Here is a 27,915-nt window from a genome sequence, read left to right as displayed (position 1 = left end):
GTTTGCTGCAGTAAAGTGGAACAGAGAAGGGTTATGCAGTGTGTCCAATCGTTTTCTGTTGGTGTCAATTTTTTGTTCCCACACCTTTCATTTCCCTTGGTCCCTGCCGTCAGTTAGTCCAAAAAAAAGAAAATGAGGGTATGGTTGAAGTAAGGTGGTAATGCAGTTTGGCTGTCAAGGAGTTGTACTATAAAAAATAAAAACACTGTTCTCCTTTCCTTTGTCTCTCATGTTGGCTAAGGCTTGCTTCCTTACAGCAAAAATGTTATAGATTATAATGTAATACTATAAAGGGTCCATTCAATTAAACCATTAGTGACTAAATCAATTCTGAGCAAACAGATGCTGCTTAAAGGAGGATACACTGTTTTTAGCTATTAGTGGCATACTGATCCGTAAGATGTGCTGTCATGCTATGTAGTTCAAATGCATACTTATCCACCATATTTCCTGCCTCGCTACACACACAACTGCACAGTGATTTGTGATTTGAAAAACATGAGTATTGATTTTCTTGGCACCGTAAAATACACAGGGAGTAGAAAGTATTATTAGTGAAATAATAGATTATTCTCTCAACACAAAAAACATCTGCTGCATTTTTATGTTGTTTCTCCATACTCTCACACATTGGCTTTGTGTATATTCAAACCAAGAAAATGCAGTCATTGCATTTTGTCAGCAGACAGACAAGAAAAGAGGAGGCCATAGTGATAACACATTGAGTAGCTTACAATCATAATTTTTTGCCAAATATCACTCAGATGCCAATCAACAAACGCAGTATTTCCACACAGATGGCTGATGTCGATCTATTTTGATATCAACCCAGAGTATTGTCTGCTGGTGTGATGGACGTAAAGTGACATACTGACAGATAAACAATGTCCCATTACATTGTTTTGGGTAAATAAGTCCTAAATGTGCTACTTCAAAGCTGCACACTACAGACCTTTTTCATTTCAGATTTCTTACTATACTATTTTTGTCTCTTAAAACACTCCTGTGTGGTTAAAATAGTTTCTTTCTCTACCTACTTTCTTTCACTTTTCCCAGTATTGTTCATTTTTGTGGACATACTTCTCTTCTTCCTTTGTCCCCACTAATGTACAAGATTGCTTTCAAAGACACACATGATGTAGCCAGACACACAGATAAAAATACAGACAAATGGTCTGACAATCTGGACAAGCAGGCCGACCAAGACAAATGGAAAACAAAAAACAAAGCTGAACAGGGTTCATCCACCTCCACAATTCCACATTGGTGTGTGTGTGCGTGCGTGCATTAGTCTCATGGCTACATCCGAGTCTTGTAGTTGGCTGAGGAGGAAGCAGAAGGTAGCTGTAATTGGCCACTGAGGGAATGATTTGATCTAGGGTTGTGTTACTGTACATAACATACACCCAGCTTTGTAAATCCACTCAGTACTACTTGCAGGTGGCTGGACTTTATTCACTAGAGATGCATGATCAGAGCACACAAAGACTCACTAACATAATGTGGCCTACAGACAATGGCTGAGAGTGAAAATAAACCAATATATGGACAAAAACAACTTCTATTGATTTAACTCAGGATGCAATATACTTATATAGATTAAAAACCTGAACTAAACTGCTCTATGTAGTCAATATTTGTGTTCCCTCTATGTTAATGTACCATAATTGTGTTGTGTTTTGGCCTGCAGGCCATAATGATATAGGAAATCTCTTATAATCAGACTTTTGTGTAACATATCTCAGTCTTAAGGCTGTCACTGTGCGGGTGGATGGACTGATGAGAAAATGTGAGTGGAGAAGCCTGTAGGGGAGAAGAGGGAGGACATGGGAGAACAGCAAAGTGCTGATTTGATATCTGTGGAGTTTGGGTGGGGACTTGTATTTTTCAAATATGCATATATTGGATCTTTGCATTGGATTTTTTTGAAGGATCCCTGATAAAATGCCATCTCTTTGTTTTGGATATTGCACTGTCCTTCATTTCTGCACAAAGCAGAAATTCTACTTGCACCACTTACTTGCTCACACACAGCAGCACACAGACCTGAGTTAATTCATTACAGGTTTTTGCATCTCCTCGTCTTTGCTGAGTGTGCAGTCCTCACAATGTGAGCTAACGGAGCAGCATGATGGAAATGAAGCTGAATTTGGTGCCAATTAGATTGGCAAGGCACCTGAGATGTATTAGTGTGAGAAGGAGACAAGACAGGGCTCCGCCTGCTACACATCACAGACTCTATAGTGCAGATCACTGAGAGCTGCTGAAGACAATGTGAAGGTGGATGGTCAGCATGTTTGTGCCTGATCATGTCACCGCTGTAAAGAGACAAATAGAAAGTTGAGTAATACAAAAAATAAAAAATAAATACTAATATACTAATAGATAAAAAGGATCTGGCACAGGGCAGGAAGATATGGTCTTTTTGCAGTGTAGCACACACTGGACAGGCCATGTGGATGAAATAAGTAGTCACTTTATAGTACAGGGGTCTGGATGTAAAGATCCACGGAACTAATGTGATAAAATTTCTGCTCACTTGTTGCCGACAGTGTGAGTACATAGAAAACAATAGTCGTGGGTGTTTTCCTCAGTTTTGTATTTTCCCAACAACATGGGCAAATGTCCCCTTTGGTCATGCCCCCTGGGGCACTAGCTCAAGTGCTGCTTATATGTGACATTGGGGCAAAAATGAGCTTTAACCATAAACATTAAGCTAAATCTAAACCCAACTAATTCTGTGGTCACTCAAGGTGCCCCTTTCTCATTTTGCCCCTCAGAGTTATTTATTGCAACTGGTTGTTTTAATTAGTTAATGCTGCTGTTATGAGTTAATGTGACTGAATGTTGCTGTTATGAGTTAATTCTATTTTTCTGAATTACTGCTACCGTTAATGCTGTGGTTTTCTAATAATTTGTTTCATCACAAAAGATGGTGTCAGACATTTCTGCGTCACCAAGAGACAAGAGAAGGGTTTAATTCTCTGTAGTGGCCAAGAGTGCTTTAAAGGCCATCTGTTCACAAATTCTTTTGCACTTTTTGTTTTTTTATGTACCTCTGTAAATTGTAATTCTAGTTCTTCTCCCCAGTGGTATTCTCACGTCCTCTCCTTTTGCCAGTCAAACTATTGAAGTCAACCATTCACATAACAAAAGGAATCTCAATCAGTGGTTGCTTTAAGCTCTAATGTTTACAGTTGAAACCGTACCATTCACACTAACATATATATCATGTTTGTTTTTTTTGTTCTGTTTTTAACCTCTCTTCCTTCCTTCCTTCCTAATTCATACATGCGCACACCACCACAGGAATATCAGTATTAACTTAAGGTCAAATGTGCCGGTGAGGGAAGTTTAATGTCATTTATATGAACAGGTAATCAATATTAAAAGTCTATAGAGCCTCTGGTGTCTGGTTGTTAAGCAGGGCAACAATGAGTGTTACATTTGGGCCTTAAGTTCAGTAAAGCTGTTGTACATATGTGTGTGTGCTTAATCTGACTATCATCCTGTCTTGCGTGAGAGGGAGAATTTCACAGGAAGAGAAAGGCTCCATATGTGCTTGTGAATCCATGTCTGTGCATTTTCTACTACAGCAGTGACAGCTTGCTGTAAAAGAACTAAAGCTAGTTTGAATCATAAGCTCATTGCTATAAATCTAGAGATTTGGCCCAGAAATGGCTTGCATAACCCAAGAGATTAATGGAAAAAGAGCTATCCACAGAGGTTATGTAATGCCTTATAAAATTGGATTGGTCTTCAGATTCTGTCAGTTGCACAGTTGTTTTTCTCTGTATTTTGCTCTCTGTCTTGTGCATGCTTTCAGCTCTCTTTGTGGCCACTTTGCATTCTTTTAATCAGTTTCTTCCTTCTCTTTGCTGTTTTCTAGAGTGTCTTCAGTTGGTTTTGGTCACAATTTCCTCTCTCTATCAGTGGACTAAATGTGTTCTGACCCTGTTAAATGATTTCTGTGGGTGTGCCAGGTCAAAGATATGTAGTAAGAGGTGTATCTGTGTCTGTAGCAATTCTCTCTGCACACCTTTAACTAGGAAAACATGTATTTTCTCTCAAAAATATTACTTATGCAATATGCGGAATAAGCAAGTGGATGTGATATGTGGGTGATTGTGTGAGTTGTTTTGATGATGCTTATTACTTATTCCTCTTTTTGTTTAGGTGTTTCTGTTTTTCTGTTAAGGTCATGATGAGTCAAAGTTATGCTCTGTGTGACTCATAAACCCTCCTTCTCTCTCTATTTCTCCCCATTTCTCTTCTTCCTCCATCACCCCCAATCAACCTGACTCCCTAACCTTCCACCATCATTAAAGTGAAGCCTGTAGAGAGACTGGAGTCAGTGACCTCGGTTCACCTCCTGCTCTCCCACAGGCTGGCTACAAGCTGCCTTATTATACCTGCCCCAGACAGATAGGAACACACATACAGTACACACATGCACACTCTTACTATAGAACCCTGATCTTGCTTTCCTTTCTTCTCCCTGGCAATTAGGCTGTTCTCACTTTCCTTACATCACTGCTTTCTCTTAGTTTTTTCATAACGTTAATACTCTTCTGTTCCTTCTGACTTTGTTGTGCAGCAACTACATATGCAGGTTTAGGGGGAAATAAAGTGTAAAAGCAGTTGACTCAAAACATTATTATACACTTGGCTGTTAGTGCGGGGGAGAAATGTCTTCTATTAAAAATATCTAAACCATGAGTTAAGAAGAGAGTGTGTATCCAATCTGTTTATTTAAGAGAAGCTGCTGAGGTGTGTGAAACTCCTCAAGAGACGTGTGAAGTATAGCTCCCTCTTTAAGAGAAACTAGCACATTGGCATGAATCAGGGGTGTGTGTGTGTGTGTGTGTGTGTGTGTGTGTGTGTGTGTGTGTGTGTGTGTATGTGGTATAGTAAGAGAGTGTCTCTTTGTTAAAAACTAGAGCGTGCAAATGAGTAGTATGCTCCGTCTGCATCATTTTGTCTGCTTAAAACGTGCGAGTTAGCAGAAACAAACTGCTAACTCTCCTCTCAGCACCTGTCCTCTATGTTCCTCTCCTCTTTGCTCCCTTCTCTCCTCCTCTCTTGTCTTGTGTCTCCTAACCTTCTTTTCTATTGCTCTCAGTCTGGCTCCCTCTCTTTTTGTCTCTTTGTTGTTCCCCTCTAAGCTCAAATCAATGTGCTTGTTAGCAACTTCCCAGATTTTTACAGCATTTCATCAACCTTACCCTTACTTCTAACCCCTTACAGACACACATGCACACCACCACCACACACTTGGTAATGACTTCCTCCATCCCTTGTCTCAGATCTGAAGTACTGAGGGGAAAAAAACAGTTGTGGCCCATGGGGGACTTTGTCTTTCATTACTGGTGTTGCTTTGACTCACATTTCCACATGACATTACCTCTAATTAGTCTTCTAGACACAACTGGGACTCAGGACAAGTTGCTGCTCATGCTTCTTTAGCTGATTTAGCACAATCTGTGGTGTTTCTACACAAGTCTCTGTATGCTCTGCTCTTGTAAAGTTGGGATTTTAACCTTTAACATGGGGGCAGTTTTATAATATGAAAAAACAAACAATGAATAAAACAAGTAATGATCCATTAGAATCACAGTGAAAATGCAGTTGAAGCATCTTTAGCTTCATGTGACATATTTCCATGTTAAACTAAATATGTGGACAGGGGTTAGTTACGAGAGGGATTTAAATCCCTGAAATTTGATTAGTTTGCAAAACAAGTGGACATGGCAAATATAGCGTGCTTGTGTGATACTGACCTTTGCAGAGATATGGAGCTGTAGTAGAGCTTTGATCCTCTGCCCGAACCGGATTGGGCCCGACCCTACCCGGGCTGTAATTTCTAAATCGGGTCAGGTTGGTGCAAATTTCCTGGTGTTTTTTTAATATATTTCCGATATGATATGAAAAAATTGTATTGCGATAATGGCAATATTCTGACTAGTTGACGTTATTGCTTGTAATTTGGCAACTGTTTAGATATGCACTTTGTTGTACTTATATTGTATACAGAATCTGAATCTCACTCTGAGTTACTGTTGGTTACAAACTAAAGAACTGAAAGATATATTTCTAGTTTTTACCAAATATTTGAAGGCAGACTGTTAACCTTTATGCTGACATATAAAACTATAACACTTATTTTGTTGCAATTGTATGTTCTTAAAATGAATAATAAACAACTGTTCATTATTTTCTCATATCATCAAGGATAGATCATCAATATCTTAATCTTTAATCCATATTAATCTTTAATCTGATAAATAATACGTAGTAGTACCACTGATTCATTTGTGAGGGTGAGAGAGAGGCGTGAATGACGACCTGAATTAGAAAATAAAACTGTAGTCTAGCTCATAGTCATACATTTGATTCATCCATGTGTTTGTGTATATTTATGGCAAGTGTTAGCCAGCTAGTTGTTATTGCTAACTGTTAATTTGTTGTAACAAAACAAAAGTATATTAAATCACATCCGATTTTTATCCACAGGAAATAACAACTTTACACATGGCCTGATAATCCTAAATAGAATGCAGTCATTATCAATGTTATTAATTACACTTGTGCTTTTCCAGATATCGCATGTTAACATGTCTCCAATTTTGGCCCATTATGTCATCATATATAGTGTGTGCAAGAAGATTGACTAAAAGAGAGGTGCAGAGTGGAGAGTAAAGGCAGTTTTCGTCTTGGTCCATATAAGGCCTCAGCAGTGGTGTAGTCTACGTGATACGCAGGTATACCTAGTATACCCATTAAGAAAGCTCCAGGATTTCCATATACCCACTTAAAAATGCCCAGTGACACACAACAACATACTTTCCATTATATTGTTCATCAATTTTGAAGTGTCATCTGTGTTCTTTTTCTTAGCATAGCCTAAATAAAGGTACTTCCACCGTAAATTGGTGCATTAAAGTGTTTCCAAATGCAGAAAACGAAGTTGTTGACGCTCATAACTTCCCTGGGGACAGACACCTAGACCCCCCCACTATGATATGCCCCCCCTTCCCCAAAGGCAGATTCTGGCCCAAATATATAGGCCAATATACAGTACAGTATACCCAGTACAATACATATACTACACCAATGGGCCTCAGTTGTTTGACTAAGTGAAGAAAGACTAAGGGAGGTTGGGCTGCAGGGCTCAGGCTGAATAAAGTGAGGAGGAAAACAAAGCTAGACGGACAGGTACAGCAAGGTGAGAGAGACGAGGTCTGTGTTGCATGAGAGTGTGTGTATTTCGTCATCCCAGATGCAGGCGCGGAGGACTTTTCAATCTCCTCTTACTGGGGAATGGAAGCAGGGGAGGGGAGGTTTAGCGCTGAATAGACTCCAAGGCCTGGGGAAACATTGAGCTGAGCTCCAGTAAAACCAACCCTATCAGCCATTCATCAACCTCCTTTCCCTCACCAAGCTTTATTTCTCACTAGAAGTTGCCTGGGGGAGACAGAAAAGGAAATAAAGAAAAGGACAGAAAAAGAGAAGTTGTTTGTTTTTTACCTAAGAAGTTTATCAGGGCTAGCATTTTATAAAGGCAAGGTTATTATGTGACTGAGTTGAACAGCATAAAAGGTGGAGTAATATAGATACTGTAGCATGATGCTGAATTAACTAAATTCATTTTTGGGTTAAGAGAAATAATGAGTCCTGGCTTGAAAGATTATCAACATTTAATGGTTCTTAATTGGTTCTTAGTGAAATGGTGCATGACCACAACTGATAAATTGGTGTACAGCACCTGCAGAGCAGGCACATAGTCATTGATTTTAATGTTGGGAAAGTATGCAACTATGCAGTAAAGGAAAATATCAACAGTCACATCATGTGACATTATATGCATCGTAAAACTGAAGCGTTATGATCTCATACAGTACATGGTGTTCTCACATTCTGGCTCCTTATCCTTATTTTTCCCACAAATTATTTTATTTTGACTTTTATTATGACTTATCAGTGATTTGAGCATACACACTTTATCTGTGTACTAGGTCAGTGTCATCTCTCTATTCTTTATTTACCCATTAGAATATATAATTGTATCTTTAAAACTTAGAGTAAATTAAATGATTTACACCAGAGACACCAATTTATTACATCTGTGCCAACCACTGCTAAAAATGGGTCAGAAACCTGTTATTATCCACGTTTTCCTTTAGCAAACTTGACAGTGCTGGTTAGTTATATCAGAGCCCTTGTTATCTCCGCTTTCATTGAAAAATGAAAAAATGTGCAGCGGAAGAGAGCAAATTCCAGCATAATTGGGTTTGGTGCCAAAATACAGTACCTCACGAGGCCTCCCTGGAGTTGTTAAGAGTTAACACGAGAACCCAAAACATTTTGCTCAATGATGCTGTCACTGTCTCCTCTTCATAATGGCTTAATAAGTGACGGGCTGTCAAAGCCGGGCTCAAACTGATGTCAGTACACCTGATATCTCTGTGGCCTCTCTGAGGAGAAAATTGGTCCATTTTAGGGCAGCCAACCTTGAAATTAGGCTGAGCAACGAAAGGTGTTTATTTCCCTAAAACTAAATAAATTGCTGTCTTTTCTGCACCTTTACCTTTTTCTTTGATTTTCCACTTTGTCTCACCCTAGCCTTTTCTTCTTCTCTCAATGTCTCGTTTGTGCAGCAAATTCTGGGTAATAACTGAGCTAAAATGCCGTTCTAAAACCCACTGGCAGTACTTTTTGTGGATGCAGACAGACGCTGCTCTAACAGCTTCTTTACAGCTCCTTCACCGCTCCATTTGTCTGATGGAGAGGTGTGAGCAGATGTACGAGAGTACATAACATCTGTGTCCCACAGAAACCACATTCCACCACTTTTGTGTTAATTTCTTAGTATCTTTAAAGAATATTGTGGATTTTAACCCTGTTGAGTTCTCATGGAACAGACTGTGCAGCTCTCCCATTTGCTATCCCCTTTTACAGGACCACCGTCATTTAATCCTGAATCAAAACATTTTGGAAGATTTCCAAAAAGTACCCCCAATTAAGCAACCAAATGCATTGTTTAAAATTGCCCTCAAAAATGACACAAGTGTTTTCTGATCTGATGCTCTGACAACATCATTTGTGAGCGCCTTCTAAAGCTGTTACAAATCACTGTTGCAAAAATGTAACTGTTTTCTGTTCTTACACAGCGATGGTTAAAGTGTGGTTAGGTTGCAATGCTATGCTCTGTGCTAATGTTCTGGGAGGCTGTCCATGGCAGTGCTTTGAACAAAATGATAATGTCAGTGTGCTAACACACAGTGACGATGCTAACATGCTGGTGCCCAGCACGTACTGTATAATGTTTACCATGTTCACCATCTTAGTTTAACGTGTGTCAATAAAGTAAGTAGGATTCATCATCTTGGGACCACAAATGTCTGCACAAGATTTCTTGAAAATCCATCCAACGGTTGTTGAGCTTTTTCTGTCTGGACCAAAGTGGTGGACCGACCAACACACAGACAGACCAGCATTGCCAACGCTGACGAAGGTTAGGGATCATTTGTGATCATGGATAAAAGATACCGACATTGACTGTCGGGAAGCAAACAGTGGTCTCCCTTGTCAAAGATTTCTGTCCACCATAGCCTCCTCCTTCTTAAGACTTATAGGCTTAATAACAAACAACACACAATTTCCTCCTTTATTCCCAGCAGACAAGAGTGATAATTCCAATGCCTGCTAGAGAGCTTTGTCACTTGAATGTAAATGTTCTTCTTTTGTGCTGAAATAACCGACACTGTCGTTTTACATGGGAGGAGGTCTCAAACATTCTCAGTGTGCAACTAAATTGGCACTGCCACTGTTTCTCGCATTCTTTTGCATGGCTGCTCCAGTCATTTCAGCTCTATATGTGAACAAGCAACTTGCTAATTAACACTTGTCAAGTCTAAATGATAGTTAGTGAAGAAAACAACACTGCAGACTTTTTCTGCATGTTATTGAGGCCGAAGTAAGAGGTGGGTTTATTCTCTGTCTTTTGACTGCCTTTCTCTAGCGCCAGTGTGGGTTTAAAACTCTAATTTCAGGTGTGACCTCGAGCTCAATTTAGGCAGCTGAGTGCAGCTTCAGAGGGTCAATGGCCTACAACACACATCGCTGAAAATTAGTTCTCAGTTGGCGCTCTGCCCTGTCAGCAGGGTAATACTAATGAATTCACTTAAATACGTGCACTTGCACACGACTACTTGACTCCTGATGATTTGTGAGTGTTTGTTCCTACACGTTCATCAATATGCGTGTGTTGGCTCCACACTTGAGTGAAAGGCATCTGCCTGCTGAATCATTTGACTGTCACTCTTCCGTTTCGTTCCTTCCTGTGTGCCGGTGGCAGGTTGCAAATTGGATTTATCTGATCTGCACCATGTGTGAGAGCATAATGATATGTATATCTGCCAAAGTATCTATTTACACATGCGTATCCCACCATATGCATTTCAATATGTGCGTGCTGTGTGGTCTCACATCACGTGTCCGTCGGTTTGTGTTTGCTTTCATTTCCCTCGACTTCTTCCCTCACAACCAATGCCGACTCTTATTCTTCTTGATTTAGTGGGATTAGATCAAAAGTTGCTGACGAAGGGAAATGGGTGGACCGCCTTAGGTCTTGGGAGACAAAGCAGGAGCTGGCTTTATTAGCAAAGGCACGTGTGTGTGTGTGTGTGTGTGTGTGTGTGTGTGTGTGTGTGTGTGTGTGTGTGTGTTTTCGTGTGCATGCGTGTTTATCTGTATTTGTATACCATCCAGAGACCTCAGAGGTTATAAAAGTGTAATTTCCATTCTTATTTCACTTTGGTGGTGGTGGGGGGGGGTATTCAATGTATGCTGTACATGGGATGTACAGTAGTAATATCGTTTATCAGAGCATAGCCTAAAAATTATTCAGATATTATTATAGATATGATATACTATTTCATTGTGTATCTGCCTCTCTCTCTCTCTCTCTCTCTCTCTCGCTCTCTCCTTCTCTCTTTTTTTCTCTGTCTCTCACACACACACTTTACTAGTTCCAAACTCTTACTAACTAACATTACCTGGTTTCTTTTCCCCTTTTGGCCCTACCCTCCTTCCTTTTCCTCTTTACACATTTTCTTCTCTCCTCTCGCTCACTCTCACTTGGTTTATCCTCTCTCTCTCTCTCTCTCTCTCTCTCTCTCTCTCTCTCTCTCTCTCTCTCTGACTACCCGCTACCTTGCGTCTAACTTGTCATTTCCCCTTTTACCTTTCTGCTCCCCATCTCTCTCTCCCTCCCCCTTTGTCTCTATTTTTCCCTCTCTCCACTGGAGCTCTTCATCTGAGAATTTTATTATCTCTGACAGGAGTGTTGGATTTTTGCCTCTTCTTTCTTTCATCTCTGATTCATCCCTCCCGCTGCTGCACTTTTTCTCTCTCTCTCTCTCTCTCTCTCTCTCTGTATTCTCTGTGTATTGGTGTTTATGATGCCTTGCGGCTCCTTTATCTAGTGCACCCTGCCTTGGCTGATAACTGGGGCCTGTCAGCTGCTTATAGCACTGTCGTAAATGTGTGTGTGTGTGTGTGTGTGTGTCAAGTAAGAGAAACTTTGCCAACACACACACAAATTGCCATCCCCTGGGTGTAATCAAAGGCGGATGTGGAAACAGATGATTACATGGATGTTTGAGTGTTTGATTAGGCTGTGTGTGTATCTCATTTAATTGCAGCAGTATTTACTTTTTCAGGCAGGATTTCTTAATATTCAAGCTATATGCTACCACACACACACACACACACACACACACACACACACACACACACACACACACGTACTCACACACTCATATCACTGAGGTTCTTCTTGATATGTAAAGTAGACTTGTCTTCCTAAAATGGGAGTATTATGATGCCTACAGCTGCCAGGGTCCGCACATACGTAAGAGGATCAAGCTGGTGTTGCACAATTTTGTCATCATGTCACGGTGGTAAACATTTAAACCAAGTTTTAGAGCAGAAACCTTTTGATGTTACCTTATGCAACACCAAGGCAAGATGTTTGATGACATTTAGGACTAAGATATTTTGGTTTCACTATTTGACTTTTGCATGGCCCTTCTTTGAAATAGTTTTCAGTCAGTTAGCCTTGTAAACATGTACACATTTTGCTTGCCAGGTCAACAGTACCCTCCAAGTTTGTTCCTAAAATCAGCAAAACATTACTGATGAAAGTTAAAACATGCAGTTCTATTTTTCCAACATCTTTACTCTCTAAATCTGCTCACTTGGCTTGAACACTTCCATATTCTTATTCTATATTTGTTTTCTTTCCTGGCAGAATGGAGACTGTATTTTTTTTTTGCATGCACAATACCTTTGTAGATTAATCTCATTCAATTAAGACATCAAAAGAATTTAGAACAATTTACTATTATAATGCAGTTTAAAATGCTTCATTCAAATTGTTGTTTTGGTTCTGAAATAAAATCTAATCTTATTTAAATGAATTGAATGATTAGAATAACTAAATAATTAGGGGATTGTTTTAATTAGCTTTTACTTGCTTGAAGAAAAGTGTAAAAACAAAGATGTGATTAAACATCAAAACATTTTCACCACATTGAAGTGCAACAAAGACCTGATTCTGCCAGTGCTATTTTTTTCTTTGATAATAGAAATTGAGGAAAAAGTGCATAGACACAACTTAGTTAATGTATTATAAAGCTCTAGATGTCAGAATATACGGTTGTTGTTAACAATTTCTTCTCGGGATGGAGAACAAGCCCAGTAGAACAGTAAATATGAAGTGAACCTTGCCACAACTGTATCTAGATTTCATTTGGATCTGATGCCAAACATAACCATCAGTCTGTTCAGTCATGTCTTTTCTTCATGGAAGAATACACACACAGACATACAGGTATATACCCATACACTCTGTGCAGTGCTGGTCACAGTTTCAGCTGCTTCCACCCTCTTCTCACTGCTGACCCTGTCTCACCCTCTGTCAGCCAGGACAGTGGGGATGACTTTAGCTGACAGCACTGATTGGAATGCCCTTCAACTTTTGTGTCATGCATGCAAACACACACATCCCAGAAATACTGTGGAAATGCATTTATACTCACAAATTTAACTTAAGTACACACACAACACACAGTCAGTCACACACATCCCTGTGGCCAGTATGGATCGTGTGTTCTCACACACGCACAAACACACACACACACACACACACACACACACACACACACACACACAGACACACAAACATAGGGGACTGGGCAGAGAGGCATAACAGACCTATGCATTAACTCATACAATAAGTACAGACCAGGAAGCAGGAGTGAGAAAGGATAAAATGGCTCCATTTCTGCACCACTTGACCTAGACACACACACATACAGTAATAGACCTATGGGCAAAATGACAGATATAAGCTCTCCACAAGCAATACACTGTGTTATTGTTCATTTTGTGCGACTAATAACACCCTGCTAAATTGCTCCTTAGGAGGTCAATACAGTCATTTGGTATTGAACGGAATAGCTATATAGCACCATGCACAGGAACACATAACTAACACATGCACACAAACACACACAACAATTGCAAACACATACTGTACAGCATTTCACTGAGATACTATTAATTGTTCATATACTGAATGAGCAAAGAGTTCAATTTTTAAAATCTTTTTTTTTTTATCTGAGAAAGTTTATATAAGACGGAGAAGGAAGGAATGTCAAATATCAAGTACATGTGAACACAGGATTTAATATACTGCATCCTGTTTTACAGTGAACATTTGGGCTGTTCATAATAATAATGTTATCATAATGTTATGATACTAATAGGAATATTTTCTTATATCAGTCTACTGTATATCACAAGATGGCAAAATGTGAAAAAATCCCAAATAGAATTCTCAAAAGCATTCATTGCCACATTTCAGACAATATGTTTTGTACAGCCTGGTCGCACAGAATTCCGTGAAATGATCACGAATTGTTAACGGCGCATTACGTGGTGGTGGCACGGAATGTGTGAAAAATCCGTGTGGCCACCACGGAAAACAATGCCAATGTAAAGTCAATGGGAAGATGACGTAGCATTAAGAGCGACTACGGTACGGTATTAAGAGTACTATGTAAGGCCGAAATTCCGCGTAAGGAGGTGGGTTGGGGTGGTGGATGGGTCAAACACAGGACTTTCACCCAGGAGACGGGGGTTTGTGTCCCGCATGTCAAGTTTCCTAAAGTTGCTTTCTTCTTTTCCGTCCCGTTCTTCCCGCATGTCACGGAACCATAAGCCCACCCATGACATTTTCCTTAACTTAAGGGGCCATGTTTATTTAACGGAATTCTTCTGTGGGCCCATCACGGAATGTTTTGCGATTCCGTGAAACTGCCACAGATTTTGAGTTAAGGGGCCGTGTTCATTTCATGGAATTCTGTGAGATCAGGTTGGTTTTGTAGTTTAAAATATATTCTTTTAATTCTTAATTTGGACGATAAAGATAATGCACTATGATCATCCACAGGCTGAGCATCACAGCTGTAAACGTCCTCCATATGTATTTGTCTTTCCAATTTGGCCAGTTTTTGTTTGGTCAGCAGTGGACATTGCCCTTCTGAAAGGGTTTCAGGAGCAATGGACCATAACATGTACAATATGAAGTGGTTTGTTTAAACAGGCTTTGTAGATTCTGAACCCTCTCAACAGTAAATAGATATTTCAAAGGAAACATTAATTGGTGCGCTGCTCCCCTGCCCTCCCTCACCCATGTATTCTTTTACTCCATGGCATTTCATTGCCTGTGTGTGTTCATTCCGAGGGCTTGTTGACTAGGTGCCAGCCAAGAGACAGGAGAACCTTGGGTAATTGGACTCCTGTGTGGCCCTGCATGGCACTCGAATTGTGTCTGGGATAGCTGCCATCCTAAGTGTGTGTGTCAGTGTGTGTATTACTGATGTCTATTTTGAACCTCTGAATAGGGTCTATTCTGCGTGTCAGCATTCATACATCTACAGTAAGGAGTTGATCCGTTTAATATTGATACGCACTACGGTAATTGCTGTATGACTCTATTCAATATGTCTCAAAGGTTGAGCCACAAATCTAACTGGATTTTGTATATTTATACATTATATACTGTAGCTTGATTTTATACTGGGTTTAATGCTGTGATTTCTTAACTGGCTTTCTATTAGTTGTTTTTTTCTCCCAGTATTTCAATTACAGTAAACATTTAAAATGTATATTTGCAAACTATAGCTAATTTTTCACAGCCACATTTTCAGATTAAACCTTCTAAATTCCTTTAAAGTTGTGCCAACATCTGTATGTAGGAAACAAGCTAGGGTAGAAGAAGTATTCCGAACCTTTACTTAAGTTAAAGTAGCAATAACACACTTTGACTATACTCCACTATAAGTAAAGGTCCTGCATTCAAAATCTTAAAAGTAAAAGTAAGTATTATAAGCAAAATGTACTTAAAGTATCAAAAGTAAAAGCAGTTCCCATTATGCAGGAAATGCTTCCTGTCAGTTAATTAATTAATGTTACTGCTGCATTTGTGTGTGTGTTTTATTTTACTGCTGTAGTTATTTAAGGTTGTGCTAATTTTAATCCTTCAGTTTATCAGAAAAATTTAAAATTCAAGAACACCGCATTTGGAGATACACGTTTTCCCTGGATAGGAGGGAGATGAGAAATTGAAATCTCAAAAGTAACAGCTGTCAGACAAATTTAGAGGAGTAAAACGTAATATATCCCTCCTGAGATGTAGTGGAGTAAAAGTATAAAGTAGCATAAAATGGAAATACTAAGTACAAACCTCAAATTTGTACTTAGGTAACTGTACTTACTGTAAACAGTGCCAGTAATACAAATTGCAATTTGCAAATTCTACCTCTAGTTTTGACTTCATACTTCAATGTTCAAAATCTGAAAGATTATTGAGGACTGAATATAAAACTACGGCTTTGGAAGGCTGAATATTAACATATGATGATCATTTTGAAAATGATCTTCAATTAATTTTAAAGTCTGTTTCAACACTTGTTTTCTTTGATTGTTTGTAACAAGTCTGACATTGTCTGTTTCTAACACAGGGACAATGGCCCTCATTTATCAACCTAACGTAGAAACCAGTGCAGATATGAGCGCAGAAATCATCTTATGACAGGCTTCACGTGTGATTCATGAAACGTTCGTATCACACCAATCACAGCACCCTGTTTTCCTGCGCAATGTTGTGGAGAACCCCACAGGCTAAAACAATGTTGCAGACTTTTTCTGCCGTGTATAGGGTCCCTGCCGCTGATGCAAGACAGAGCCATCTGCCCTTAATCAATCCGATGGAGTGCTCCACCATGGCCCGTGTACGTACGTGTGTACTGTTGTACCGGCGCATTAAGGTCTTCTAAAGAGATTTGATCGTAGCCTCCGCTCACGTCCATATTGATAAATGCCGAGCTTTGCATGGAAATGACCGTACGCCGCTTTTACGCTTGTTTTCTGTCGTATGTTCGTTTCGTAAATGAGGGCCAGTGTGTCCAATTAGCAGTACATCCAAATTTAGTTGCATGCCATTGAATTGTCCTGTACAAGGTGTGAGCAGGGCGTTGATAATGTACCAACATCTATCAAAGGTGGTTCAGTTAGGCTTTGTAAAAAAATAAACCATACAGAGGTCAGGTATTCAATGTAGTTTTATCATCCAAATTGTCCTTCAGCGTTCCTTAACAAAAGAGAGAGAAAAATTAGACTATTTCAAGAATAAACAACTCATTTTCACTCTTGGCCGATATGCTATGGTTGAATAGCTACCAAAAGAGAGGGATTAGAGGAAAAGAATGAGAGAAACGTGCTGCTGATAGAAATTGAAATATCAAGGAGCTGCTTGTATTCTGTCGTGCTACTGTTTTCTCAGCTGTTGGTACATTAAGGTCTGTGTTTTTTCTTGCTTTCTTTACTGTCTGTCTCTCTTTTTATTGTTTTGAATCCCAGTTAGCATTATGGAATTATCCAAGTCCTTTCTTACTGGCATCATTGTCCCCCTCCTCTCTGTTATGACAGACAGACAGACACACACACACACACGGAGTGACATCTGCAGGCAAACAAAAGGCCTGACTGAGCTGCAGCGCTGCGTAATGAAAATGGATTGTACATATTGTCTTATTGCTGGCTTTCCGCAATGAATAACCACAGAAGGTGTAGCTATCATCATGAATAACAGCTTTTTTTCTGCTTAAGATGGAACACTAAGAGTGTGTATGTGCTTGATTGGGTGTGTGATACAAAGCGTTGATGAGAGTATATTTGAATTTATTTCATATGAAAATTAATTCAGACTCAACATGTCGTCCTTATTGGATATTTTTCAGTCTTGAGGCATTGATAAACTGACAATGCGTGTAATGTTGTCAATAGTGCCAATATGTCGATGCACTGACATAAATGCAAGCACTGATTGACACCTTAACTCCACATCCCTAAAGCACAGCTTATTTTCTGGGTTTTAAGAGTATTTCTTTATTTAATTGAAACAAGCAGTTTGAGCTCATTGTTATAAAATGTAAAATGTATAAAGACAAACTTAAAGACTGCAGTAGCAGAAAACATCAAAGTAGAGATGCACCGATTACAACTTTCTAGGCCGATTCCGATTTTTTTTTAGTTAGGCCAGCCGATACCGATTTTAGCCGATTCCGATTTCATTTTTTCTAACCACTTTACAGCACACACATATATTTATTTTCTATCTTGTTGCATTTTGCATAGAACATAGAACATATTTTAAATAGATAATCAATCACTATAAAATAGAACTATATAAATTACTGTGGGAAATTCACACACATCTAAAGTGCAATGTTATAGAAGAACCATTTCCTTCTTTTCACATCCATTATCCAACTAAAAAAATTTGATATATTTAGCAAACTAAACTTCTGTATGTATGAAAACAGGTAATGGCAATAAAATATAAAAATAACATAAATATAGCCTTAATGCAGTAGGCTATAAAGATATTTCTCAAAACATACACATAGGCCTGTTTGAACGTCAACAGTAGCGTTACCTGAAAACAGCGTGTAGTTCCTTTTTTAGCAAGTTTTCTTTATGTGTCATTGTGCATAAATATGAACACTACCGTTGCTGTCAACGGGCTTATCTGCTAACGTTAGCTACCGATGGTTACCTCGGAACAATCCAGCAAATAGACGTTACCCTAGAGCACCGTTACCTGAAACAGATGATTTAACGTCACCGCTCATTTTACACACAGTTTAACAACAAAACTAAACTCTTTAAAGATTACTACGTTTTTAATGTTGGTTTTGAGCGGTATGCATCCCCACTAACATGGAAAGCGTTTTAAACAGTAACGTTAATAAAGCTTGTCGGAGGAATATACAGCGTCTCTTTTTTTAAAAAAATTTTTATTCACAGCGTCTCCTACAGCGGCCAGCGGGGCGACAGAGGCAGAGGGATCACAGCGTTTGCTTACGTTAGCTTCTTGTCTCATCTGGGGTCTGATAAACAGTAAATTCATCAAAGTCAGTGTGCCCAACGCTATTTTCCGATAAACTGTAGTTGTCATATTTCACGGGACCCGCGTGAGTGCGGCCTCAGAGGGGAGAGAGAGAGAGAGAGAGAGCGGCTGACTGTTCGAGCCATCTATAATTACGACTGTATGACATTTCATAAACAGCTGATGTAGCGGCAGTGTGCCGCTGCTACATGCATATAGCTACATGCATATAGCTACATGCATATAGCGGAAACCCTGCATGTGCACGTGTGGTGTTGCTGTTGCGCGATGTAAATCATGCGGCGCCTGAGTGCATTTGACCGGCATAAAATCGGCATATGTCAGACTGACCGGCAGGTCCCCGGTCATGGCCGATGATGTGAAAATCGGCCAATTCCGGTCACCGGCCGGTCAATCGGTGCATCTCTACATCAAAGTAAACAAATTTCTGTTAATGACAAATACAATGAAACCGCTTTCATTGAATACCTTGATACAATAAAAAACAAAGCATGTCCAGAGTTTTATTATCCTCATTTTGAAAGTACCGACAGGGGAATATACAGTGTGTGGCCGAGGCTCCTCTGAGCCTTTTCTCATCGTCACACTTCCCAAACTTCGAGTCCAAAGTCATGAGGTTTTCACAGGATGGGAGGAGTGAGTAACTGTGGCTGTACGTGTTCTGTTATGGAAGAAAAAAAGTGAGCATATGCAATCTGGGAGGACAAAGAGTACAACAATCTGGAAAGGCTACACTAGGAGGGTTATTAAGTATACAGTATGCTCATTGTCAAACCTTGGATGAAAACATGGTCACAGGAACACTCCCAGGCTTCATCCAAAGACATACTTCATTTTCTCCCTCCTTATCCTCCCCTTAAACCTTTTCTTCCTCTCCTACTCCAATCTTCAGTGTTGCCCTCTCTTCATTTTCACATCAGAGAGAGAGTTAATTTCTGACCTTCAGCTTTCATTTTTAAGAGAACAGTTTAGCACGTAGATCTTTTAGGTATAATTATTATGTCACGCAAGAAAGCCCTCGTGGTGAGGCCTTGTAAGCACCTGTTGATGTGTTTTCTCCAAAGCTTTATGAAAAATTAGTTCATTTAGATTCGAAATGCAGTAACTCTCTGTTTTGTGTTGGGACATCAGTGTAGCTTCCCTCTTTCTTGATTTACAGTAAGGAGTCTGGTAGCCTCTAAAATGCTGTATGTAGGCATCATTACAGTTGTGATTACAGTGCCCGCTGTGGGTGGAAAAAATAAGAGATGTGAAGTTTTTGTAATAAACTAGGGCTGTCAAACGATTAATTTTTTTAATCGCGATTAATCGCCAAATTTCTATAGTTGATCACAATTAATCGCATGTTTTATCACATGAATAAAATTGTATTATTTTGTATTTCAGAACTGTTTTTAAGTACATATTAACAATGGAAAGCAATTCTTACCAGTGTATCTTGATTGGGAATCAAATTAATGCAAAGAAAGTTACTTTATGAACTTGACTTTAAGATTTGTATTTGTTTATTTTTTTAAAAACCAGTTGCCACAGCACGACATTTGTAACCTTTACGTTTTTCTAATAAGGACTGTAACAATTCTCCTGGACAGAAAAGGGGGTGGACAATGTCCCAAATGACAAAAACAGTCAAAAAAACAATACAAACAACACAGTCCTAAAACTGTATGCTGATATACATAGTCAATATAGTGTGTAGTAACTTCTAAATCATTTTGATAATAGTTACTCACTGATGTCCACTGATCACCGGCTAATGAGACAGCATTTGCACTTTGCAGCAGTTCCAGTTGGGCTGCTTTCTCCGTGTCGTACAGGCTGTGTATGGTGAAACTACTGTCCCCCTCGACAACTTTTTAAAAGTAAACTTTCCGTTCAGTATCTTATTGGCATCCATTTCGGCGTCTCGCACTCGCCATCCACTCAAAAAGTAACGGTAGCCTACTACTCTTTGGCCGGCTCGCAAGCCCAAACAAGTGTGTGCGGCGCGCCTGTTGTTTTGGTTCTGGTCTAGCTAGATCCAGTGTGGTGTTGTAGTTTTTCTAACATTACTAGTTGGTGCAACAGCATGTGAAAAAAACTACAAAGTTTGCTTGGCCAAAAAGAAAGTTAATCTCGCGATAAAAAAATTTATGCCGTTAAAATGGGTTTGCGTTAACGCCATTAATAACGCGTTTAACTGACAGCACTAAAATAAACATAAAGGATAGTTTCACAGTTTTTCAACAAGGACTGTGGATTTTGTCCCCCATCACTTACATTACAAGAAGTTTTTGATGAGGGTTGCCACATGGGGAATCACACTAGCTGCCTTTTTATGGACCAGCCTCCGGTCCTCTTTGACACCACCTTCCCCTGGGTTGCCTTTGTTCAACTCTCGGGGTTGATTCCAAGGAAGCGCCTAAAATGTAATAACAGAGAAAGTATGTAAGATATCAGGTGTGGTGGTTTAGGAGTATTTGCACTTAATACAGAACCACATCATATTCACTAAATAAACATCCAACGATGTTTTCTCATAAAAATGACCTCTGTGTCTTATAATCATGAGAAAATTATATAACTTGTAGAAGATATTTGTTTTCGCATAATGAGCAAGTAAATATGATTACAATAGACTAGTTGTTAACATGCAACTATGCATTTGTTACAGTGCAGTAATACCACATTTTAATTAATTTTTCACTTCAATCCACTACATCAAACAACTCTTTTTGCCAGCAGAGCTCATGTAAGTGCTGCCTCGCAACACTATCAAATGATTCTTTGGACAAGAAGTGCAGCCAAAAAGACTCCACTGTAAACCTAGCATAGCAGGATGAAACTCACTGGGGGTACAAATTGCATTGCAGTCTCCATTAGCCTCTGGCCTTATCTGTCACAGAAATAATAGCTAAGTAAGAGCCAGCAGACCACTCACAGGTCAGATATCCAATAGCAGGTCTGTCAGCACAGTAACAGAGAGGCCCTCAGTCGATCAATAAGTTGAAACTGAGTCAAACAAGGATGTGAAACTGGACACAGTACATCTAACACTTAGAAATAATATGTCTTCCCTGTGTGTGTGTGTGTGTGTGTGTGTGTGTGTCTCTCTGAAGGGCTTGTTGTAATCACAAGTGGTAGGAGTGTATATATCAATAGACAGACAGACAGACATTTGGATTTCACAACACAAGTATACATCATACACACACAAGCACTTACAGTTAGGCATCTGACACACACACACACACACACACACACACACACACACACACACACACAAAACCTCAACACCTCAGGTTATCTCTCTTTACTTGCTCTCTCTCTCCCTCCATACATTTACCATTTGTTGTTGTTGTCACTGATGTTGATGCTGTAAGGTTCAGTTCAGCCTGGCATTACGCATTCAGCTCTGTTCATCCTGTTTGTTTGAATTATATTTTTCCAAAGGCTTCCCTTGTACACCCTAGCTTGACTTTGATTGCATAACCCATAATATACTATCTGATCAACAAACACACTTTAATTCAACTTTCAATCAAAACTCTTTTTGTGTTTTTTCCTTCACTCCAGGGAATTCGATTTTGAACCTCGCCAAAGCAAGGAGAGATGTAAACAGTGATTGGAATTTGATTATTTCCCATCATCACCTTGTTGGTTTACTTTCTAATGCAGTCACCCAGATTTGTGAAGGGCATGCTGGTGGTCGTTATAATGCTGGTGCACATTGCAAGGAGTTCCCACAAGCCTGACTACAACAGTTTATTGTGTTGCTGTGCTCCAGCTCTGGCTGATGCTGCCATCTTCACAGTCTATTTCTCTCACTTGTGTTGGTGTGTAGCTCAGCAGGTTGAGCTTAACAGCTCCAGGGCGACAGCTCCTTTGGTTTCTTAAAGGTGCATGCATTCTGAAAATGGTTACCTCTGGTACGATTCTTTCGAGAAAGCCTCTCAGAGATCAACTGTCAATCAAACAGGATTTTCTGCTGATGAAATTTAGTCTCTGTAGCTGGTGTTCTTTGCCGATTCAACTGCTCATGCTAACCACTCAGTTCTTCTCCTGATGGAAATGTGTAATTCAGCACTCCCTTCCACTTCAGCACTCCCTGTTCCTGACTGACTGACACAACGCAATCTATCCAACACTTATATTATTTTTGTTTCCTAAGTGGTGGACCGACCAACAGACTAGTATTGTTTGGAGCCACACCGCTAGCAGTAAGCAAGATGGAAACTAGCCCACTACATATTTTTCAGAAAAGGGTGATAATTGAGAACATTATTAAGCTATTATAGTCCATAAAAAATGGAGTGGAATGAGAATATATCTCTACTCTACAAACCCTTACAGTATCATCTGAGGTCCATATTTTAATAAAGAAAAAGTCACCACATCTAAATGAAATATACTGTTAAAATGGCCTATACCTGATTACTGATTCATTAATGATAATGTGGACTCTTACTAATTAGCTGCTGTATGTGGCTGAACGTGACTCTCTATTATTAGAGTTGGGGCTGACAGATGACCAGTGATGATATAATACACTGGTAAAAGTTGACTCGTGTCACTTCCACAATTATGTAAACAAGCAATAGAAAACTTGCCACCTCGCAAGAGACAATAGTAGAGGACTAATACATATTTTCACAATAAATGGATGAATTAAACTAAAATAAAAGGCCTGTCCTTCCACTAGTAGGTTTTTACTGCATATCAATATCCCAGAAAAGGAGGTAACAATAAATACAGAAGTAAATCCAAAGCTTTTTTTTTATTTAAAAAAAAAGAAAAAAAAAAGGTGAAACCCACATTTCAGTCGTCCATGAATGCATTTGACTCTGAACACTGCTGTACTGTATGTTCACCTTCTCTTTACCGTTACTTAACAAAACCAAACTATTTTTGTCCAAGTCAACAGTGAATGATTGGATGCTCTGAAGTGCAGTCTATGTGCTCACAGTATTTTTGGAGTGAATCTTCTCTCTTCTCTGTCGGTTATGTTTCTCCACTTGTCTAAACTCTGTTTTGTGTGTTGCAGGTTCCTCGGTGTGCCCCCAGGCAGAGGCAGTTGCCCATTGACTGGCCCGCTGCCCTTTGACCTCATCTACACTGACTACCACGGCATGCAGCAGATGAAACAACACATGGGGCTCTCACTCAAGAAACACAAGTTAGTGGTTGTGCATTGCGTGTGTGTGTGTGTGTGTGTGTGTGTGTGTGTGTGTGTGTGTGTGACTGGTCATTTAAAACAACGGACATGAGAGACAGATAGTTCATACTGCCAGGTATTTTTTGAACGTGCCTGCCCTTTTCCAAACATTATCCAATGACATTTTCTCAGATGGTTCTGTGGAACAAACCATCTGGTGCGTCAGGTTAGTAAACTTGTGCGTGTGTGTGTGCGCTTGTGGATTCAAGTATCTCCAAGTATCTCTATGTTCTCACTGTATGTGTGTGTGTCAGCAATTTTCCTGGCCAGCAGGTACGTTTATTGGCTGTGTTTATTGATTTATTATTGCTGGTAATAAGATGTCTATGTCTCTGTCCAGATCTCTGACTGTAACTTATTCAGCTTGTTAAATTCACACATTCTGTCTGTCAGATACACACTCCTGCATGCACACACACACACACACACACACACACACACACACACACACACATACATATACTGCCTCCCTCTAACCACTCATTCTCATCCAGTTAAAGTGCAAATGCACAATATGTCAAACACATGATTTTGCATGTTGTGATGTATTGAAACAACTTCACAACGCACGCACACAGCCTTGCACTGCACTACCTGTCATGTACCATTACTCTTCACAGCAAGAATAATATAAATATCACAAGTAGTAGATTGGAGGCATATGAGAAAATGACAACTCAACATGCATGCACATTGGGACACATGTACATCAGTTTGTGCGTGGACCGATTTCCAATCAAACCGTGTTTCTACAGCTTATTATAGATGTTTTAATGCACTCAGGTTCACTGTCAGCAGCAGGGTGGCCATTAAACACACAAGAAGAAGAGACAGGAAGACAGGAAAAAAAACAGGAGACATCTGCCTTATGAAAAAGAAGAAATATTAGTGAGATGGTAAAAAGATGAGAGGCTTTTTTGTGCTGTTACAAAAGTGTGCTTAATGGCTTTTGGCATTGCTACAAAGACGGAACAACTTGGAAACTAGGCCATGACAGTCATGAGATTAAAGCAATAAAACAATAAAGTAATACCCAAAACAAGAAGTGTTTGAAAAAAAAACTCCAGCTGCACAACCCTGCCGAGCACAGCAACACAAGCTTGTATTATCTTCCATGTTGTCTCAAAAACACATAAGATTGAAAGTCCAGCTTGAGCCCTGTCCTCTCCAGCCCCTTAAAAACAGCTTGCAGCCAGCCCCTCTGTCCCACTGATCTTCCCTGGTCCAATAAATTGGCATGTCTGTCTACTCCATGTATGTGGTTGCAGCAATTGACATTTTGCTTTCCTTGTTCTTGCTCCCAGCGTAAAGAAGCAGCAATGAAAAATAAAAGAGGAGAGGGCATGTGTGAGTATCTAGGAGGCCAAGTGAAAGTGAAACAGAAAAAGGAAGACATACAACAGTAAAAGTGTAAGGAGAGATGGCAACAAGGGATAAAAGAGAAAACAGAGAAAGAGATACCACAAAAAAGAGGAGTGGAACGTGTCTAGCGTCAACCTGACACCACATATAAAGGACTGTTCCATTTATTTTTAAAATCCAATTATGAGAGAGAGAAATGCATTACGGGTGGGCTATTTTCCCAGCACACAACCTGTTTTGCTGTCTTTCTTTCTCATGATTTGTCACACACACACAATCCCACAATTCCCCCAGACAAGATGCCAGTCAGCCAGCAGTCTGTACCTAATTGCTTGCTGAGGTCAGCAGTCCTCCCGCTCCATCATTACCGTGTGGAGTCTTGATTTCTGCTTTCCCTAACAGAATGTGACTTTTAGTGTTGGTAAGAGATGTTCTTTTGTTCGCCCAGAAACTCGCGCTAAGGGAATTATCTGAATGTTTCAGCAATTTGGATGGAAAGAGGAACATCTATCCTAACTTTCACAAGATGATGCGCTTCACTGATTTCAAATATGTGAAGAAGAATGCCCAGGATATTCAATTATTTCGTCCAGGGCAGAATTATTAACACAACAAGCTTTAAAGAATTCACTCAAATTTATGTCAGCTGTATGACATATATAATAAATACCAATAATTTGTATTGATCTAAGCAAGAAAACTACAGTTGTTTCTATATTTTCCCTCTCTTGTATTTAACTTTATTTATTATTTATCAGCCATTCGTGCCTAACCTCTTCATCCATTTATCTTAACCCACAATTCCACTAGTTTAGGACAGGTAAATGACATACCTATTCGCCTCACTCTTTCCCAGTGTCTTTCTCTCCCTGTGCCTCTCTCTCTCTCTCTCTCTCTCTCTCTCTCTCTCTCTCTTGCTTCGTTAGGCTAGACCGGTCTAGTTGAGCTTTGTGTGCTGACAGACATCATTAATCAAGTGCTCTGAGCTTTGGGGCCCTTCAGCTCCCTTTAATTACTTTTGTTTTATGTTCTCACCGACATCCACATTCATTTATTATGCCTGGACAACACGATGCTGTCCTGTTCGGAGTGTTGTTGTGTTTGTGTGATTGTGCGTGCATGCAAGGGGGTATAATCTGCATCTGTGCTGCCGTTAAAGATGCTGAAAGCCGATAAGAGATTGTCCTAAATCACACCAACTCATCTGATAATAGGAGTAGCGTATTGATTTCCTCTGCATGCTGAATTTACTGCTCTGATAGATAGAAAGAAAAAAAACCTCCTTACTAAGACACAAGACGAGCTATACCTGTGCTTCCCTGGAGCCTGCTGACTCTTTGGGGACACATCACTAACTTTTAGCAAAAGAGCAGTTTTCATTGAGTTATCAGTATCTGGTTGTTTGTTTTGATTTTGGTAGAGAGAGAAAAAGCATTGCTATTAGCTTGATGGCAATCTAAATATGTTATTATTTTAAAATTAGTTCCAAAGGGTTTCATTAGTCCAAGGTGTTGGACACATACTATAAAAGAACATCTACTGTAGTCTATCAATCAGGGGAATGACTTTTAGGTCACTTGGCAACATTGTAACAGCTCCTCTGACATAATTAAAATAATCCCTGGCATGTTCTTGGGCTTCTTTCCAATTCAGGGTCTTCCCCAACTAACAGTGACCCCGGTTTCAATTTAAATTAAAACATTTAAAAAAACACCATGGCTCCAGTTCGTATTCATTGCTCAAGTAGTTCTACCTTACAAAGTCTAAGACTAAAGGGTGTAACATAGTGAGTAAGCTGCAGCATCTGCTAAAGTAATGGGAGATAAATGGTAGATGGAAAAGGGAGTATTGTAGACTTCACTGCACTTTGAAAGAAAGGAGTCACTAAGATAAAGGTTTACTGCATAATGTGAAAAGTGTAAAACTGCCTGTAGCACTAGTTAACCATTTGTATTGATTCTTTATTACCTCCGCCAAGGAGGTTTCGCCTCAGTTTGTCTGTTTATTTGTTTGTCTTACAGCAAGATTACGGAAAAACTACTGGCCCGATTTTCATGAAACTATGTGGAAGGGTGTAGAATGGGCCAAGAAGGAACCCAGTAACATTTTGGATCGGATCCAAATCAAGGGATGGATACAAAAATTATTTTTCACTTTCGTTAACATTGCGTTATAGAGTTTGTGCTGCATTCATGTGGTGTCGGAATGATCGGAGAAATTAATTCCTAATAGAAAAATTCAGTACTGCCTTGGCGGAGGTCTGCGCTCTCCAAGTGATCTTCTAGTTTCTAGTGTTTCTTCACATGCCTATTCAACCTGTCTTTGAACAGCACTCTATGAGAGCACATGTCCTTTATTTTATTACACAAATTGTAATACTTGTGTTTACATATGCTGAGGTGTAACAACTGTGTAAAAGCTACTTGTCCACACAGATGTTACTGAAATGCTGCAAACCAATGTGCAATCAATACTAAAGTACTGTGGTGATTGTTATCTATCAATTTCTTTTGGTGCCAGGACAAAATTCAAAAGTACCACTTTTTCTTATTGTATATTTTGCAACTAATGTACACCATATTGTAAGTACCTCAACAGTTAAGCAAACAAGAGAAAAAGAGAGACAGAGATGGAAACTAAAAGGGAGACAAGACAGAGGCTGGATTTAGAGGAGGAAACTGGTTACCTATATTCTCGCGAGATCACATGAAAATCCATTTGTGTCTGAACTACCAGCTTACCGAACCAATTAGCATCCGGTTAGGAGGTATTGGCAGCTGTGTGTGTGTGTGTGTGTGTGTGTGTGTGTGTGTGTGTG

General features: G+C 39.6%; 1 protein-coding gene across 1 annotated transcript in view; it reads left to right on the top strand.

Annotated features, from left to right (window-relative positions):
* LOC144536788 (alpha-1,6-mannosylglycoprotein 6-beta-N-acetylglucosaminyltransferase B-like) overlaps nucleotides 1-27,915 on the top strand; it is an 83,522-nt gene that overhangs the window by 33,998 nt on the left and 21,609 nt on the right. Inside the window, exon 7 of the mRNA XM_078280067.1 lies at nucleotides 23,565-23,696. Within this exon, the coding sequence (XP_078136193.1) occupies nucleotides 23,565-23,696 (132 nt within the window). The remainder of the gene's footprint in view (nucleotides 1-23,564; nucleotides 23,697-27,915) is intronic.

Source organism: Sander vitreus, chromosome 2 (assembly GCF_031162955.1).
Source record: "Sander vitreus isolate 19-12246 chromosome 2, sanVit1, whole genome shotgun sequence".
NCBI classification, from domain to species: domain Eukaryota; kingdom Metazoa; phylum Chordata; class Actinopteri; order Perciformes; family Percidae; genus Sander; species Sander vitreus.
This window is presented reverse-complemented; position numbering and strand designations above follow the sequence as displayed.